This window comes from Anarhichas minor, unplaced genomic scaffold, assembly GCF_050575085.1.
Source record: "Anarhichas minor isolate MPS153535 unplaced genomic scaffold, ASM5057508v1 ptg000071l, whole genome shotgun sequence".
Taxonomy (NCBI): domain Eukaryota; kingdom Metazoa; phylum Chordata; class Actinopteri; order Perciformes; family Anarhichadidae; genus Anarhichas; species Anarhichas minor.
The window spans coordinates 5166769-5186661 of record NW_027466517.1 but is presented as its reverse complement, the minus strand read 5'-3'; the positions used below and the strand labels follow the sequence as shown (position 1 = coordinate 5186661).

Below are 19893 nucleotides of genomic sequence, written 5' to 3'. Positions count from 1 at the left end.
CACCCCTTAATGACAAGCGGCTTGTCATTAAGGGGTGATGGTGGGTCCCGCAGCCAGACCAGTTGAGAACCACTGTTCTACAAGTCTTAAGGCTCAGGATGTAGAGCAGGTCGTCCTTTATCACAACGTTGGTGTATGAATGTATGTGTCAGTGGGTGAATAATAATAATAAAGCGCTTTGTCCAGTAAGGTAGAAGACTGCTATATGATTGCAGTTCAGTTACCATTCATTATGGTGTGCCATTGGACATTGTTTCATGGGACTAGATTAGAAACCAGTTTCTGTCTCTCCTCTCTGTGGAACCTCATTGTTGTATGTGTGTGGATCGTTCTGACCTGTCCTCCTCTTCTCTCTCTCTCTCTCCAGTCTAAAGAGCTGGTGAAGGCCTACCCACCCTTCGTCAACTTCTTTGAAATGAGCAAGGAGACAATTGTTCGTTGTGAGAAACAAAAGCCACGCTTCCATGCTTTTCTCAAGGTATGACCTTTGTACTTGCACCGTGTTTGTTTCCATGACCGGTGGATGGCACGTCAAGGTGGATTTTGTGGCAAAGAAAAAATACAAAACAGGAAAACCAAATGTATAAGACACTGCTTCATAGAAACAAAGATTATTATTATTATTAGAAAATATCGATGTATTGATACATAACGATACTGAACATTTGAAATGGTTTCAATACTCATTTTCTACAATAGCAATACACGGTGGGCGCTGAGCGTTGTGCTTTCTCTTCTCACACACGGCGAGTTGACACATTATCTTATCCCATTATCTTTTAATAAAAATCTAAAATGACTGACTGTTAAATAAATAAATAAAAGACAATTGCAGTTTACAGTATTTATTGTCAGTTTTTGCACATTTCACTGGAGGGATTATACATAATAAATACCATAATAATAAACAACTGTTCTTTTTTTCCTTTTAAAGTAAAATAAGGGCTGCATTTAACAGAGCTTTTGAAAAATGTGCATCTTATAATGAAGTGTTTAATTTGAGAAAAAATAAATATGAAAAGTTATGCTTGAGTTTACCTTTTTTATACTTTTGTTAGCTCGAAATCAGTCTGAAGTGATTAAATGTATTATTTATAATACCTCTAGTTCAATTTGAAATCCTGGCAGGACGAGCTCACTGAACAAGAGACCGTGGTGGAGTGGGATAGAAGAGAACAGAAGCTGTTCAGCTAAGATGTGAAAGGGTTAACAAAACGTGTTTATGTTTCTAAGATTAAGCACTTCACTTTAAGATGCTCATTTTTGTTAGTTATGTATTTTATTATTTAATGAAGTACTCATTTTACTTGGCTTGAGAAAACATTTTTATTATTGGATGATTTATTATTTATAATCCCTCCAGTTCAATAAATATTCTAGAAATCCTATTGAATTGTACTTTATTTAATTTCTCTAACTGGATTTAATTTACCTTAAATTACCTTAATCTGGATAGGGTATTAGAGAAACCTCTCTGGTCCTCCTCACACCACGAGGTGTTCGATCTGTCCTCATGTTCATGTGTCCTTAAGCGACACACTGAGCCCCAGGTGGCTCCCGGGGGATTCACAGCATCCCTAATGCGAGGATGGGTTAAATGCAGAGGTCAAATGTCATGTATGCATTTGTTTGCATGTGACCATAGAAATATAGTTTCTCAGTATATGATCTATCCATATCTTTGGCTACAGATGCCGTCCAGCTGAGAGCACACAGACCTGCCGTCAACTTATAAGCAGAATTTACCTTAAGTAGAGACTTATGCCAGCAACATTTGACATTTCAATCAGTGAAAGCGACGGTAGTAGCACTGTTATTAATTCTTCATTTCTTTATTAAAAATCGTCCTCTGGGAAAGAAAGGACTTGGGCCGTGGCACTGTGACAGCAGAGCGGTGGGATGGAAGGAGAGATCATTTCACAGAGCAATAAATCCTCCTATTTACAACGCTGCCACTCAATCCACACTAAGAAGGGTTCACAAGTCTAAATATCTGGATTTCAACCAGAGTATTTGACAGTTGGACACTTTTGTGCTGGAGAAACTGAAGCAGTATTTGGTATCACTACTACAGTTCAAATATGTTTGTAATGTATAAAATGAAGGTTGCTGTCTTGCTGCAGATTCACAGTAATAAATGTATCATGAATCATAGAAGGTCACAGAGTTAAAAGTGCACAAAGTAGTGACACTTTGTTTTTAAAAAGATACCGTCTGATATCCGCAAAAAAGGCCCGTTGAACAGATGGACTTGAGCGAATCCACCTTTATTTTGTTGGTGGTTGACATGCAGTGCAAACTTTTGTGTCCAAATCAGTGTGCTTGTGTTAGCGACACGCTAACACAAGCACACACACTGTCACACATTAATGCTTGCATTCTACAGATTAACCAGTCTAAGCCAGAGTGTGGCAGGCAGACGCTGGTGGAGCTGCTCATCAGACCTGTACAGAGACTGCCCAGTGTGGCCCTTCTCCTTAACGGTATTCTCCCCCCCCCCCCCCCCCCACACACACACACACACACCTGTGTTGAAAAAAAAAAGCATGCTAATTACGTGGTTGATTGTCTTTGGCTCCTTATCTTTCCCCTTTCATACCTGTCTCCTTCCTCTATTATCTCCTGTTGATACCCGTCTGTAATTTCTCCTTTCTACTCTCCTTTCTCCACATGATTTTCATCTCATCCTGTCCGTCTACTTTTTACCAAACTTTCCTTTTCTTCCACCGTTTCATCAGACATAAAGAAGCATACGTCGGATGACAACCCAGACAAGATAACGCTGGAGAAAGCAATCGAGTCTCTGAAAGAAGTCATGACGTGAGTTGGCGTGACCTCACCCTTGTCTTTTGTGATGATGTTTGATCATTTCCAACACCTCATGTGAACTCTCTCCACTCGAGCGTTATGTGGCTTCAACGTGTAATAACTGACCGTTGTTGAGCCAAGATTTAGCGAGAAACAAGTGACTTTGATGGAAGATTTATAATGACATACCTAACTGCCTGGTATTTCAGTGCAAAAATGTACAATTATATTCTATAATAAAATAGTTGTATGACTTAAATATGCCAATATGAATGCATGGTTCCCTGTATATCAGGGAGGGGATACCTGCTGCTCTACTTTGCATGAACTCTATATACAAATATCCGACAAAACTCTCTCCATGGAACACTATTCTCTACAAGCGCATCAGTTGGTGGATTTTTGTAATTATGTAATGTCAGCAGCGATGTGGTGGTGCTGCTTCCATCACGCAATATCGATCATAAACATGGAGAGCGGACCTGCCGTTCCATGTTTGAATATAGTTTTTAATCACCAGCTGGCGTTTATGATCATGTTTGCCCGAAGGCCACCTTACGCCTGTTGAAGGCACGGTGCACATGCATCTGTTTATAGGATCAATATGGTTGCACCTCCACCTCATTCAGAACCAGGACAAACCTGTATGTTTGAGCAGTCAGTCATTGATGAACATCACACAGCTGATACAAGACGAGCCTTAAACTCACTGGATTAATGCATTTAGTGTCACATGCTGAGCTCAATCAGACAGACCCCGACCCCATTCCACTTGTGATGAGCGTGGTCACTAGATGATGCTTTAAACAATCGCCTCACCTTTTAAATATGTTGTCTCTGCTGCGTGAATCAGTGCCTCTATTGTCTTTGAAGCTTCATTTATTTCATACACATTCTTCATTGAGATGTGATTCATTTTTCATTCATTATTGAGGGGTCCTCTAGAACACCCCAAAATGCTTATCCAAAATCGTTTTGTCCCAACCATGAGCAACCAACCACCAACAGGCTGTGACATAGTTGGATTTATTCAACCTTTAACAATAGTCTCATGTGTTTTTCATTGGTAAATGAATGTTGGTAGAGAAAAACTACGGGTTTCTTTTTTTTATTACAGCGACTAGAGCAGGGGTCTCAAACTCATTTTCACTCCGGGCCACATCAGCATCATGGTCGCCCACAAAGGGCCGGTTGTAAATGTAACTACTCCTAACATATTGTTAAATAACTGTCTCTGCATTTGATTATTGTTTATTCAAGTGTAAAAATTTTGTACATGCAGTTATATAAATGTAAAATATATTTAAGCACATTTCTGTTATTATAACTTAAATCCTTTTAATTTAGGGTTAAGAAACCCACATTACTCTATCAAAGATCAAACTATTAAAGAAAATATCAAAGACAAATATCAAACAAGTTATTACAATAACTTTGTTCAACGCTTAAAATCCTTTCAAGGGTGCGTTTGCACAATCCCACGTGAAGTATTTCATGTGTTTTAAAGACACGTTTAAAGTAGACTTCAATGTACTCACAATACATTTCCATTTCTAGTGTACAGTAACCAGCCAAAGAGCTGCTTCTGTGACTGTGTTTAAGTATCTCATAATTATGACTTTCTATCTCAGAATTATGACTTTCTATCATAGTTATGACTTTCTATCTCATAATTTCGACTATGGGGATATTTTTATTATCAAGTCTAACTTTAAAAAAACAAAAATAAATTTACTTTTTTTTTTCTTTTTTTTCTTTTTTGCTGGCGGAATCGCGGGCCACATAAAATGACTTGGCAGGCCGGATTCGGCCCGCGGGCCGGGAGTTTGAGACCCCTGGACTAGAGACTAGTACTAATAACCAGAAGTAGAGCTGCAGCTAATGATTATTTTCCTTTTCTACTATGTTTAATTAAACATCCGTGGTGCATTTTGAGTCACTGTTGGTCAACTAATGGATTTCTTGGTTCATAGTTTCAGTACCAGATGAGATGTAAAATAATATCCTTTGCTTCTCCCTTTTCTCCCACTAGTCACATCAATGAGGACAAGAGGAGGACTGAAGGCCAGAAGCAGATCTTTGATGTCGTTTATGAAGTGGTTGACTGTCCTGTAAGTTTGAGGATTGCTGCTGTTTGTGTACAAATCAGTCAAACCATAGTAAGATGTGCAAGTATATTCGACATGCTCAGACAGTGACACTATGATGTTTTGTACCAGTTGTCAGCTATTCATCAATGAACTTGTTGATTTGGGAGACATTATTACTGGCTTCTCATACAATATGGATGTGTGAGCGTTAGAGAAGAGTGAAAGATTTCTACCGTTTTGGATATTGTGGTATTAAATAATTTAATAATGATGATGATATGTAGAAATGATTTCTATTTAATTTAATTTAGGACCATAGGTTAGGTCCCATGTGAAAACCGACTCTTTTCTCCACAACCTTCCCGTCTACCTTCCAAAGTGTTGCCTTTATCCCATGTGTGCATCTTTGTCTTCAGTCTTGGCTGTCAGTTTAAGGTTTCTAGGTTCATTTATTGTCAATTGTACCTAATTGTATCGTGTTGCACAACGAAGCGACAATGTAGTCCCTTTCTGCTAATGAGAAAACCAACATCTTGATGGAGTCTCAGCCTGAGGAGAGAAGCTGCTGTGTAGTCTGCTGCTATCCTCTGTGGATCTGTTGGCTCTGTGTGCACACTGGTGAGGGTCCAGGCTGGCTGGGACGTTGTTTTTGAAGAACCAGTTTCTCACAGCACTTCATCAGGATGGGGGTGTATGCCACAGGGCGGTCCTTCAGATGACATACTCTCCTGTGACAGTAAAGATGTCAATGATGACATCAGTTAGCTGGTGGGTACATGTTCTGAGTACACAGGGATGTTATCTGGCCCAGCAGCTTTACTCGTATTCACTCTCTTCAGGATTCTTCTCACATCTGTTGTGTGCACTGACGGTGGCCGGTCCATTGGAGGCGGGCCAGACGCTAGCTGACTGGCGAAAGGCAGCTTTTCTGTCTCAGTAAAGGACCCTCACCTCTCTATCATCCAGGCTTACTGGTTGGGGAATGATTTTATTGTCTTAGTGATCAACACATCAACACATCTGCCGACGTATGATGTCACTGGTGTATATTCCTCAGGATTGTTATGGTTCTCCTTGGTGACGGCATGTCTGAACATGTGTCAGTCTGTGCACTCAGAACAGTCCAGTAAAGCTGCTGTAGCTTCATCTGTTGACACTGGAACAGTTTTTCTAAAGGCTTGGCCTGTTTAATCAGCTGGGAGTACATTGGCCAGAAAAGCAGAGACATGTGATGTGTTTGTGTAAACATGGTCCAGTGTATTGTTTCCTCTGGCGGACATGTGGACCTGCTGATGGAATTCCGATGAAACATATCTCCTGCCACAGTAAAAATACCATCCGGTTGTTTTGTCATTTCATTTTCCTGCATCTTGACATTAGCCAGGAGGAGCAGGCTTGGTAGTGGAGTAGCCTTAGGTCCAAGCTGGGTTAGCTTAGCTCCTGCCTCTCTTCCTGGGGCTGTAATGCAGCTTTTGGTGGCGTTTGGTGTGGCTGGGTAGGCGGAAGATGTTTTGGCGGTAATTGTCTCAAGGTCTCCTGCCCTTAATCCAGTCCTCGTGCTTCCTTTTCCCATGTTGATTAGTGTATTTCAGTCATAGATGTCACTATGGTCACAGTCAACGTCTCTTTCTTTTATCTTATATAACCTCATCTCTGTAATTCTTCAAACATCCCGTTTACTTTCTGTGCTTTGTCTTCTCTGCAGGCCAACTTGCTGTCGTCCCATCGCACTCTGGTTCACCGGGTAGAAACGATCGCCCTGGGAGACCAGCCTTGTGACCGTGGGGAACATGTCACACTCTTCCTCTTCAACGACTGCCTTGAGGTGAGAATACACACAAACACCAAGAAATGTTTGACAATCTCACTCAGAAAAGGTTCACACCTAGTTGACCTGTTTTACCATAAGTCAGGGCTGGAGGTAAGACTCCAGACTAGACTTGGACTATCTTGAGCTCTTCAAGTCTATTAACTATTTCCTTTTTAAAGGCCTAAGTCACACCAACGTTTAAAATGGTCATTCATTTCAAACTAATCAATTATTTCACGCTTATCCACAATTCACTTTAATTAACAGAGTAACTTAACTCTAAATCCACCTTTTTGAAATAGTAAATTACATGTACTGTCACGTTTATTACACTATCTTTAAGAAATGTAATTGAAAGGAGTAGTTTTCATTTTGTTAATTTACACCCTCCCCACCATTCATTCATATCCAATATTCTGCTGCATCCTGGATTGTTGGATGCGGAGAGATAATTGAAAGTCATTTTAGCAGCAGATTGTGTATTTCTATTAAAACAACATGAAAGACACAAAGGGGCAGTTATAAATGTCATAATTTATTAAATGTAGTTACAATAAGTAGAGAGTGCTTTCTATTTTCACCACTTTCAACTCTGATACCATTTAACCAGTGATGTAACCATAAATACCTTTTCTGTGTACCTTGTTGGTTAAGCGAGACGCAGCATGGCTCTCAGCATGTTCTTAAACACATGCTGAGATTCATGTGCACACGCAGCGTTGAATACAAAAAGGGCCTGAAAAGGTCATCAATCCCTGTGTGTGCAGTCTATCCTTGCTGACACAATCAGTTAATTAGCAAAGAAGCCGTGCACAAACACAATGAGAGGAGGTGGGTGGCTGCGCTGATTCAGGTGTGTGTGTGTGTGTGTGAGACGGTCCTCCATGTAGTCCTGGATGTATAATGAGGGAATGTTGTGTTAGAGTGGGTGGCCTCACTACTCCTCTCCATCTCACGTCATTGATTACTCTTGCATTCATATAACCACTGTCCCCCTCTTCACTCACACTGCCAAAATAACACTGACCTACGGTGTAGTGCCCTATTTCATCTTCTCCCCTATCTCTCTCTCTCGCTCCCTACCTCCTCTCTCTCAGCATCTAATTAATGTGGCATTAATGAGTTGCATCGTTTACCTCTATGAAGGCCTCATTGATTTATTGGCAAGTAACCGATAGCGGCTTCACCCACACACTGCAAAATGCACCCACACTCAATTCTTAATCGCAACCACACACACACACACACACACACACACACACACACACAAGTTGCCTTTCTCCCCATTCCCCTCCAAAGTGGCTGTCTATTTTGTGCATCTGTCAGGTGTGTGTGTGTGTCTCTGCAGATCGCGAGGAAGCGACACAAGGTGATCAATACATTTAAGAGTCCGCTGGGACAGACGAGACCACCACCCCCGCTCAAACACATCGCACTGATGCCGCTGTCCCAGATCCGCAGAGTGCTGGACCTGCAGGACACAGAAGGTAACACAGCGACAGCATGCCCACACTGTAAACTAATGAGGCTACTGCTTATCACTTCATCTGCATGTCATTTGAGGGTGTTTTATGGCTCCCTCTCAATCTGCACTCCCTTGTGTTTAACCACTCAAATCAGTGTCTTTTGGAGTGTCCCTATTATTATTATTATTATTATTATTATTATTATAGTGCAATGCTTAAAAGAATGACGAACCAACTCCAACATCCCAGCTCAATTTGTTCAAACATTGCAGAAGCTATTTCACAATACTTTCATTCAAGAATGCTCCATGCTCTGAGATCTGAGTCAGCTCACTTCTGCAATTTCTTCATTTAAGAATGTGAATTTGTAGCTGGTCTTCATCTCTTTTAACTCACCAACAGGAGAAAACAAACATCAAATGTGTGATGCTGTTTGTTTTAGCTTTGTTACTTGTCTCTTTAATATGAAATGTCGTTAACCTTTTGCTGTTTTGTTTTTAAGTCTGTTATTTGTACATTTGTGTGGAACTTTTATTCTGCCTCTGAAAATATATTTTGAATCTCAATGGGATAATACTGGATATGTCAAGCTTCATTTAGGAAAACAAATAAAATGACCTAATCCAATAGGAATATTCCATCGGATTTTGCAGGAAATATGATCTGTGGGCTATAAATAAACTACACCAGGGTCACATGAGCGTGAGTACACAACATGGCTGTAGAGGCGTGATGACGTTTAGTCGTCTCATTTAGACCTTTTTGAAGACGCGTGAAAGAGTGTTATTTTCGTGTTCATTTACAACGTTACAATCGCTTCAGCTTGTGTTAACCACAGACTTTATTTCAGGCATCTAACTAGAAACGCATCCAGAATACACATTGACTGCGAGATGCGGGAACTGATTCATATCCAGGTTTTAGGACTCATTCCTGCACCACTTTAATACTAAAAACCTGCTGGAGCCTCACAGAGTTTTACATTGACGGAAGGTTTTAACGGCCAATGTGAACATGAAGAATAATTTCAGCAAGTCGGGCTGCACGAAATTGGAAAGAAAACTGACATTGCAGGTTTTTTTCTGCAATACATAGTGCGATAGGAATGTTTTGTACATTTTAAAGTTAGATGCATGCATCTGGTGCACTTAGGAGCAAAGTTTAGATCTATAAACAATTTTGGAAGTGGCAACGTTCTGTTCGATTCCCATTTTATACTCATTTATTCCTCTTTGGTCTCCTGCATATCATGCAAGTGTTGCTCCACATGATAGACATAATAACTCATCACAATGAGGAGTGAACAGCTGAGCTGGCTCCAAAATCGGTACCGATAGTGAGAACGAGGTTACAATTTTTGCATCTGTAGAATGTGACACGTTACAGTTAAATATTGTTAGCAGAACACTTTGCGGGCACGTAATGCAGCATACATTTCAGCACATTTAGACATTGGAGTGTAGAGTGAACAGTGATTTCAGACATTGAAGAATGAAATACTCTTTTCTGTCTGAAACAAAATGTTAAGTCCACACATATCTCATTATTAAAGATGCTCAATATGAACTTCTGAGCATAATTACTGCCTCCACACAGCTCAACATGGAGACTGCTGAGCAGGCGGCTAGCGGCTAATGATGCTAACATTGTTTACCTGGGGGGAACCAGAATGTGGGTGCTAAGCTTCCGGCGTTATCAGCAGTATGAGAGCAGTGCAGAGCAACGAGCATGAGCTAGCCAGTGGCACACACTCACGTGCACTAAAAGGCCCGACTATGTTCAGAGAAGCTCCGATTACAACAATGACACAGAGGGCCAGTGACTTTATTCTGTGCTCAGGTTACTACTACACTATATCTTCATAGTTAATTATACACGTAATGCTTGCTGCTCTCAAATGTGAGGCAGAGATGACACCATACTCACTGATTCCATCTGTCTCAGGCCTTCCTCATCAGCAGTGTTGGATATCATTAAACCTTTATCTCCAGGAAAAAAGCTCCAGGATCCCACATTAGTATGACACGCTGACAAGTGAAGGGGATCCAATAGCAATTGTTTCTTACATAATTTGGCACTTCCTTTATTTTGTCTGCCCCTGTAGTTTCATGTGAGAACACAATGTTCTCTGACAAATGCTATCTTTACACAGGGAACACTGATGATTGATGTCCATGCAGTTTGGATGTAGCACTGAATTTGTCTTGCATGTTGTTTCTTTCTTCCACCACTTCTGTCTGCTCTTATCTCTCCATCTGTTTCTCTTCCTTTTCTCCCCGTCCAACACTCTTCCTCGATCATGCTCATCCTTTTCTGTCACATTCTCCTCATTTCAATCTCTTCACTGGACAATTTTCTTCCTCCTTTCATTCTGTCACTGTTCATTATTGTCTCTCTCTCTCCATCACTGTCTGTCCTTCTCTCACTCTCTCACTGCCTCCCTTCAGAGTGTGTGAATGCATTCGCCTTGGTGGTTCACCCTCCAACTGAACAGGAGAACTTGTTGTTCAGCTTCCAACTGGCCGGGGAAGAAACGGTTAAAAGCGCCTGGCTGCGAACTCTGTGCCGCCATGTCGCCAACACCATCTGCAAGGCTGATGCGGTGAGAAGCTGCGCACACACAGACACACAAAGAGAAGATAATGGCTTGTTTGACAGAGTGGGAGGCAGGGAAGGAAGCTGTGATAGCTCTGTAATCTTCAACAGCAGTTTAATCTGAAGAGCCCTTTCCTCTCCAAAAACAAATTGGTCCAGTCTAAAAGCCCTTCCACACCTACCTCGGCCCTGAACTCTGACTTTTCTGGTGATCCAAACCAAAAGGAGCACGGTTCAGTTTGTTTCTAGTGTCGGACCATAACAGGAAGTTCTGGCCGGCTGTTAGAAAGAACCAGATCAAACAAAATGAGTAGCACAAGCGTAGAGGAGGAGACCGAATGTTTAATTGACATTTGGGCCGCCGACTCTACAAAGAGTCAGTTGAAAAGAACTCGCGAACATTTTTAATTTGAATAATTATTAAGAAGAGAAATCAACTGTACACACTGCACTGCTACGTTCACAGCCGTAATGTTACTGCTGACTGCTTACTCATCGTCACACACGGCACTTCTTTCTTTCTTTATTGGTTTATTTGATAAGAGACAGTGCACATTAATAAAAGCATTGCTGTAAATGCGCCAGTTAGCCAAGAGGCTATCTTTCATCTGTAGTCCCAAGGCAGATGTTACAAAGTAAACTTAAAAACAGAATATAAGATTACAATATTATGCTGCATTATTAGACACTAAATAACATCCATGTCAGAGGCACACAACATAAAAGCATGCAGAGTACGAGAAATAAATAAATCAGTCGGACGCAGCTAAACAATAAGACATGCATGCAGGTAGATGAGGGTCGACCAATTTCAACACAGACAGACTTACTCATACAGGAATAGTGCGTTTCTTGGGGACTATTTTCAGCTGTGGATTAATACACATCTGCTGCTCTAGCGAGTGATTCCAAAAGCAATTGATGAATTGGATTGAAATTAATTTTGAAATAATCTATTGTGTAGCGAACAGTGCAGCAGTGTGGCTCATTGATGTGTTTTCATAGCATTGAACAACATGAAACACAGACAATTCTTGTTAGTTCTACCAGTTCCTAGTTGGTTTTATTCTTTTCATGATGAAGAAAAACAGAACATCCCCAACTGTATCCCTAAATGGTTTGGGGAGATTATGGAAAACCGACTTGTTATGAGCTGATTAGGCGTGATGGTTATGAGTCCACAGGAAGTTATGGAGGTGAGGCTGTCTACTCTATTATTAAGCAGAGCAGGCAGCAGGGGGCGATCTTGGCCTCTGTTCAGCCTGCCACCTCGCAGCTGCATTCTTAATGCTGTTTTCACTGGGTCAACGCTACCATGTGAATACCAACGAGATGGAGCCCTGCTTGTTAACAAGCTCAGTGCAGGGGGAGGGGGGGAGAGAAATAAGGACTGTGTGTATCCTACCACAAAACATAAAGTATCTATCAGCATTGATTGCGTGAATTGCACACTTCAGGTCATGATGTATTCTTTTTTCTCGTCTGGTAACTAGGAAGACCTGATTCAGTGCACAGACCCAGACTCACTACATGTCAGCACCAAGGATATGGACAGCACCCTGAGCAAAGCCTCCAGGGCCATCAAGAAGACCTCTAAAAAGGTAAAGTTTCCCATCATCAACCTGCCCAACTGCACCTCTTCCAGTGGTGGGTCACGGTAACATACCTGTGGAGCAGCCAGGCGTTGTTCAGACTGCTGAATGCAGTGAAGTCGGCGAAACTAGTTTTTAACCAGATGTTGGTACACTACTGCCGTTCCGTGTGATTGACTCCTCAGCTGACAGAGCTGTCAGCAGCCACACAAGAGACTCATGACCTGAAGTCAACCCGGGTGTCCTCATTCAGGTACGGCCCGGATTCAGACTGACGGGTCTACTTAACTTATTTCCTGCTATGTTACACATAAACATGAATGGAATTAGGCACAAGACATGCGGTGCAGACTCTTCCCTTTGATGTGTTTTTGCATTTATAAAACAAAGGGCTGGGATTGAAGTCTGCCTGAGATTTTCTTAGCTGCTTTTTCCAGCTCATTCAGACACAGCAGCTGAAGGATTTCAATATTTAACTGAATATATCATATACTGCCTGAAAGAATCTTTGGAACAAGCAGATAAAAGATATGCAACATTGTCATCAGCGCTTTATCCGACTCTAAAGCAGACACATTTGAGGGAGCAACTGAGCGCAGTGAAGGTCAACAGATTAAAGAAGGGCTATGGGGCAGACTGTCAGTCGACCAATTCTCTTTTCCTTGGTGCTACAAAGTTTCTTTCCTCATTCATAGTGCGCTGAATTTAAACATGGCCACATATGCAGAGGTCAACAGCTGTTATCTCTTCAAGAAATAGCTTTGCATGTATTCATTATGTAGGAGACCACTCCTTTAACAGATAAAAGCACATTATAGAACTACTAATGGCAAAATGTCTGGCCGCTTATAAAAACCATGGCTTGTCAGATGCTGATCCTTCTCACGAGCTGTCACAACGGCTATTCACTTTTTGGAAGCTAAGATAGCAGCATGCTCCCTGGGTTTTCTGCCTGTCATCTTTTAGCTCTTTTCCACGTAAGCGGTCAGTACAAAGTGTCAGGACTTGGTATGACACCGATGTTGCTTTCCTGATTTTTATTTTTCATTATGTTTCCAGCTTGTCTGCCTGAATGTCCATCCATCCTTACATGAACGTTATATCTGAGTTTCTTAAAAGTTAGCACAAACGTCCACTTGCTCTCAAGGTGGAACTGTTAAGAATGTGGTGGCCAAAGGTCACTGACCTCACAAAAAACATTTTTGGCCACAAATCATGAATTCGTTTGCTAATTATGATAATTTCTCACAATTGTCCAATAGGATAAAGCGATGATATTTTGGACGAACATAGAGGTAAACTACAACCTAAATGATTTGCGGCATTCGGCATCTTCTACATTTAAAAGTGAAGCCAATGCGGAAGTGTCTTAAAACTTGCATTCTCTCTACTGTCCACCAGGGGGCGACTCCTCTGGTTGTATAGAATTCTGTGAGAAAATTACTCTACTTCTCATTTGATTCATTACCTCAGTAAACACTGTAAACAAAAAAAAAAGATGGCGATGGCCAAAATGCTGAGATTGGGGCTTCAAAAACATAGTCTACAAACCAACTGGTGGCCCAGTGTCTCATTCACTACATAACTTTGTCTCTTACGAACCTAATGCGAAATAAATATGCGTTCATTATCAGATTTTAGTTTTTATCTCACATTTCTAAATCGTTATCAGCACTGGATAATATTTGTTAAATCAATATGTGAAGAAAGTGAATAAACAAGTTGAAGACAATATCTAAGCATCACAAATGAAGTACCAGCCTGCTGCTGCTAAACTATATAGAAATAAGTCTTTTGACATGGGTATCTTTGGATGTTTTTATATTGTAATTATTATTATCATTACATAGTGCACATTACCCTTATAATAAATCAAATGTACGTTGTTAATGAAAGCTGTTACCTTTGTTGTTCAGACCATGTAATGTCTAGTACAGATGGTCCTCAGTCACATGCACATCACCTGCAGTACTTATTGGCAGTGTTTGGGACGAATAAAGAACAGGTTGTATAATTATCTTCAGCTGTGACGGATACTAAGATAGTCAAAATGAAGTGGCTGATCCCATTCAATCCAATATACACTCACCAGCCACTTTATTAGGCACACCTGTTCAATTGCTTGTTAACACAAATGGCTAATCAGCCAATCACATGGCAGCAACTCAATGCCTTTATGCATCTAGACGTGGTGAAGAGGACTTGCTGAAGTTCAAAGCGAGCATCAGAATGGGGAAGAAAGGGGATTTAAGTGACTTTGAACGTGGCATGGTTGCTGGTGCCAGACAGGCTGGTCTGAGTATTTCAAAAACTGCTGATCTACTGGGATTTTCACCCACAACCATCTCTAGGGTTTACAGAGAACGGTCCGAAAAAGAGAAGATATCCAGTGAGCGGCAGTCGTGTGGACCAAAATGCCTTGTTGATGTCAGAGGTCAGAGGAGAATGGGCAGAGTGGATGGCGATGATAGAAAGGCAACAGTTACTCAAATAACCACTCGTTACAACCGAGGTCTGCAGATCACATCTCTGAACGCACAACACGTGGAACCTTGAAGCAGACGGGCTACAGCAGCAGAGACCACACCGGGGGCCACTCCTGTCAGCTAACAGGAAACTGAGGCTACAGGCTCACAGGCTCACCAACATGTGACAACAGAAGATCTGAAAAACGTTGCCTGGTCTGATGAGTCTTGATTTCAGCTGCCACATTCAGATGGTGGGGTCAGAATGTGTCATAAACAACATGAAAGCATGGATCCATCCTGATGTGTATCAACGGTTCAGGCTGCTGGTGGTGGTGTAATGGTGGGGGGATGTTTTCTTGGCACACTTTGGGCCCTTTAGTACCGATTGAGCATGGTTTAAATGCCACGGCCTATCTGAGTATTGTTGCTGACCGTGTCCATCCCTTTATGAGCACGGTGGACCCATCTTCTGATGCTACTTCCAGCAGGATAGTGCAGCATGTCACAAAGCTCAAATCATCTCAGACTGGTTTCTTGAACATGACGATGAGTTCACTGTACTCCAATGGCCTCCACAGTCACCACATCTCAATCCAACAGAGCACCTTTGGGATGTGGTGGAACGGGAGATTCTCATCATGGATGTGATGCTATCATGTCAATGTGGAGCAAAATCTGTGAGGAATGTTTCCAACACCTTGTTGAATCTATGCTACGAAGAATTAAGGCAGTTCTGAAGGCAAAAGGGTCCAACCCGCTACTAGCAAGGTGTACCTAATAAAGTGGCCCTTGAGTGTACATTGCTAAGATTTTGTTTGTGTGTGTGCTAGGTGACCAGGGCCTTTTCCTTCACCAAGACCCCAAAGCGTGCGATCCAGAGGGCGTTCATGGCCAACAGTACTCCAGATGAGAAAACCCAGAGGCTGAGCTGTGAAAACCGCCTCGGCAGCAGCTCCACGCTGGCTGTAAGTATTTTTTGTTCATATTTACTTGGTGGGGGAAAGGACATGATGTTCTCTTATATAAGTTTTGGTTTACTTACTTCAGAAAATACATTTCCTGAATTTGAAAATGTGTCTACTCTGTCTCCTTCATATCAACAGCATAACACAATTAATACTGGGATGCGTCTCTGTCCATCTACCTGTCCATCTGTTCACTTATTTTCTTCTCTCTCCATCTCTTCCTCCCTTTGAGAACCATACAATTGATCTCTCCATCAATCCATGATGGAGCAGCTTTCAGCCGGTGTCGGTTGATTTGATCGAGCTTGATTTAAAAGCAGGAAAAGAGCCTTCTGCTCTTAAATGTGCAGCAACTTTTTCTGCTCTTTTGTAGGATTGCTATTTCAGTAGTTACCATACTTATTTTCCTACATGTTTTGTGTTATGGCCAGTGTTTGAATGACTCATTTCATGATACTCTATTTTCATTTAACAAGTGGGTGTGAAGAAGAGGAGAAATGTTAAGAAGTTAAAGAAAAAAAATCGAATTCCCACCGTTTACACACTTTTGTTAGTCACTTATCTTACTCGTTACCTTGTTTCCAATGACACAAGGATGTCAATCTATAATTAATTGAAGGATTAATATTGCTATATATTAATGTATAAACTGGTCCATGACTGAAACTCGTTTCCTTGATTAGCATATTATAGTTTGCTGTGTAGAATGCAGGCTTCAGGTAATTCCTCGTCAACACTGGCAGCAGAGTGTGCTTTATCCTTTTTCACAGTTGGCACTTCCTTTAATACAAACAGAGCAGGTGAGTCTCAGCCACAACTGCTGCATCTAAAGAAAAGGAAAGTTAATGTGGCTGCTGAGACAATTTGGCTAATGAGGACAGGGCTATAAAATGTATCTCGACGGCTACAGACATGTCATGGTAAAAGACCTCACCAGTGGATGATCCATGTAGAGGACAACAAGGTTGCTGGAGTATAAACTCTGGATGAGCCGATCTCAAAGATCTGTACAGGTCCGTTAAAGGCAATATATAACTGATCGTATCGGCTTTATTGAGCCTGATCTTTTGTTTCACGTCAACTGTCACACTAACACTGTAATGCACAGTAACACAATGACTGCCAACTCTTCAACACTCCCCCACTCTGCTGAGTTCCACTCATGTGCATGAGGGGGCCACACACACACCATAAGCAAAATGCAGTATGAGACAGTTTATTGATATTTACCTAAATTATGTCACTTAGTGTGGGAGTCTTTCTTTTTCAACCACACTCACCACGCAGCAAGTGCGACAAAATCTCAAAGCAAAAAGCCAATAAGAGTAATTTATTAATGTAATCCGCACAAAAGATGTAGAGAAGACAAAAATAAACCCTCTACGGAGTAGAGTTCATTCAGGTAACTCAGGCAAAGGCTACACTGAGGCAACAAACACCGGAGGACACGTTTAAAGGGAGAGAGAAATTCCATCTAGACAGCTGCTAGGCCACAAATATTACAGAGAGGGGTTGTTAATTTAAAGAGTACTTCATTATTAAGAAAAAAAACCCCATAAGCAACAGCTTGGATGCAGGCAATTTGTTTAATGCAATGCAGAGCTATTTAATTATCAAGCATAAACATTGTATTGATTTTAATAACTTTAAATGTACTTGAAGTGTGCACTGCAGCTGTGTTATGTAGGAAAATACAATAGAAACATGATCAGGTCATCCCTACTCAAATCCAATAAAGCAGGACACATTAGCCTACACTCAGATATAGTAGCATCCAGGACTAGCTCCCACACAATAGATACTGTGTGCTACACGGTAGAGATGTGCTACACCATTGGTCACCAACCTTTTTAATCCCAAGATCCCTGACCTCTGCCTTGGTGACAGGCAAGATCTACCTATTGAGGCGTTGAGAGAAAAAGACTGTCCAGACTGTACTTACAACTTGAGGCTTTTTATTTGGCCTAATTATAATTGAATGAAATCGAACACTTTGGTCCAGCTTTCAAATTGATGTGACCAAGAACACACTAAATGACTTAATTTCAGTGCAACATAAAAAGGAAATTATTTGTTAACCGCACACAATATGAACAAGAAAAAACACATTTGCAATGAGCAGGCTGGATGATCTACCAATATTAACTGTTGTATTTATCAACTGAAGTTACTACACAACACTAACAAAATTCTCAGTCAGTGCAACTAATGTAAGTAAGGTCACATCTACATTCTGCAACAGTATCTGCACCGGTGGAGTTAGGTCTCAGTTTACTCGACCGGTGCTCGTTTTCCGCTTTGACATGATTTTAATCAGTCTGAAGTTGCTTTCGCGTTGCATGTGGAGTCTGTCGATTGTGCACACGTCTCTTCAGTTGCATGCCCTTATAAGGAGCTGGCGGGGCGTTTCTGTATGCAGATCCAGGTGCACGAGAACGCGCCTTCAATTTAAGAATTCTTAATTCGGGGGAGCACAGCTGAGAACACTTCGGCTGTGTAAGAACCCATTTTCAGGCATTCATGAATCAGGCGGAGATCTTTTCTGACGTTGGTCTTCCGAAGTCCGTAAGAAAACATTTCGGAAGATGTTCGAGAATGAGGCCCAATGTGTTTCTGAAGTCTCCGAGATCGAGATACGCGGTAGAGATGTGCTACGCGGTAGAGATGTGCTACGCTATACGGTAGAGATGCTACGCGGTAGAGATACGCTACGCGGTAGAGATACGCTACGCGGTAGAGATGCGCTACGCGGTAGAGATGCTACGCGGTAGAGATACGCTACGCGGTAGAGATACGCTACGCGGTAGAGATACGCTACGCGGTAGAGATGCGCTACGCGGTAGAGATGCTACGCGGTAGAGATGCGCTATAGAGATGCGCTATAGAGATGCTACACGGTAGAGATACACAGCTTTCTTTTGAACCTGTGTTTATCAATTTAACAGTGTATGCTGTTGTGCATTGTATATTTAAAACTACAGTCTGTCTAGGTATGCAATTTTAAATGTTCCCCTGCGTTTATCTTTGTTGCTCTGCTTAAACTCCTAACATTTCTAACTTACTTCATGTGATACACAGCCTTATATAGTCTTTCATCTGTTTCTGTCTTTTTTACCTTCTGAGGATATGCTCTCTCCTTAAGCTCTGTTTCAGCGTCTCTATTCTCTGCCTGTCTCATCTTGTTTTTCAGGTTTTGTTTCATGATATGTAAATCCCTGCTCCATGTGTGTCTCCCCTCTGTTATGTGCTCTAGATGTCTCGCTCTGCCTCAACGTTCAGTTTGAGTGATTCTGCCAAGAGCAGTGCTGTGGTGCAGCGCTCTAACTCTCTGGACCATCCTCCAGTCAGAGCCAGGGTCCCAGTCTGTATACGTACCCCCAGCAGCCCACCCCCAAACCCTGCCCCCGAGTTTAACGAAAGCCTCCGCCCCTTCTATTGCCCTAGCACCCAAGAACCCAAGTCCATCCTTCATGCTCCACTATTGTCCCAACCAGCACCAGCTCATTCAGGCCCCGACACCTCTCAACAGTCCACCACTTCAACCCTTCCCAACTCCACCTCGATTCCAGCTGTCCGAAACTTCATTCAGCTCAACTCAAAAAACTCCCAACCAAAATCTAGCCAGCACGTGTCCAGACACCTACCCTCAGTGGGGTTCCAGGCAAGGTTCCTGGCTAATCAGCCTGTTAATGTCATAGGCAGGACCTTTTCTGAGTCATACAGGGATCCCCAAGCCCCCTTGGACCCATGCAAGGCTGCCCTGACCAGTCCTCGCAGGGAGACTCTGCTCTAAACCTCAGTCCTGGAGTCTGATGTGAGCAAACCTATCACTGTGGTCTAGTTTCAACTAGGGGTGCACCAATACCATTTTTAATTTCATATTAATCCTCATTACCTGCAGATTACTCTTTAGCCTTTTAACATCCAAATGCCACAGGTGCATTTCTAGTCCCAAATCAACTCCTTAGAAGCTGAGGCCCTTTGAAAAGATGCATCAGATTAATGAGGCCCCGCTGTTCAGCTGAACTCTGAACTTCAAGGGTTAGATAAGAGAGGGGGGGTGTAATGCTGCTCCCTACTTGAGATTGTGTACAGGGCA

General features: G+C 41.9%; 1 protein-coding gene across 1 annotated transcript in view; it reads left to right on the top strand.

Moving 5' to 3' along the window:
- Nucleotides 1–19587, top strand: part of ect2 (epithelial cell transforming 2) — a 47023-nt gene extending 27436 nt beyond the window's left edge. Inside the window, exons 17-26 of the mRNA XM_076079340.1 lie at nt 368–478; nt 2387–2483; nt 2739–2820; nt 4841–4919; nt 6604–6723; nt 8057–8195; nt 10622–10776; nt 12263–12370; nt 15660–15794; nt 19048–19587. Of these exons, the coding sequence (XP_075935455.1) occupies nt 368–478; nt 2387–2483; nt 2739–2820; nt 4841–4919; nt 6604–6723; nt 8057–8195; nt 10622–10776; nt 12263–12370; nt 15660–15794; nt 19048–19587 (1566 nt within the window). The remainder of the gene's footprint in view (nt 1–367; nt 479–2386; nt 2484–2738; nt 2821–4840; nt 4920–6603; nt 6724–8056; nt 8196–10621; nt 10777–12262; nt 12371–15659; nt 15795–19047) is intronic.
- The last annotated feature ends 306 nt before the right edge of the window (nt 19588–19893 follow it).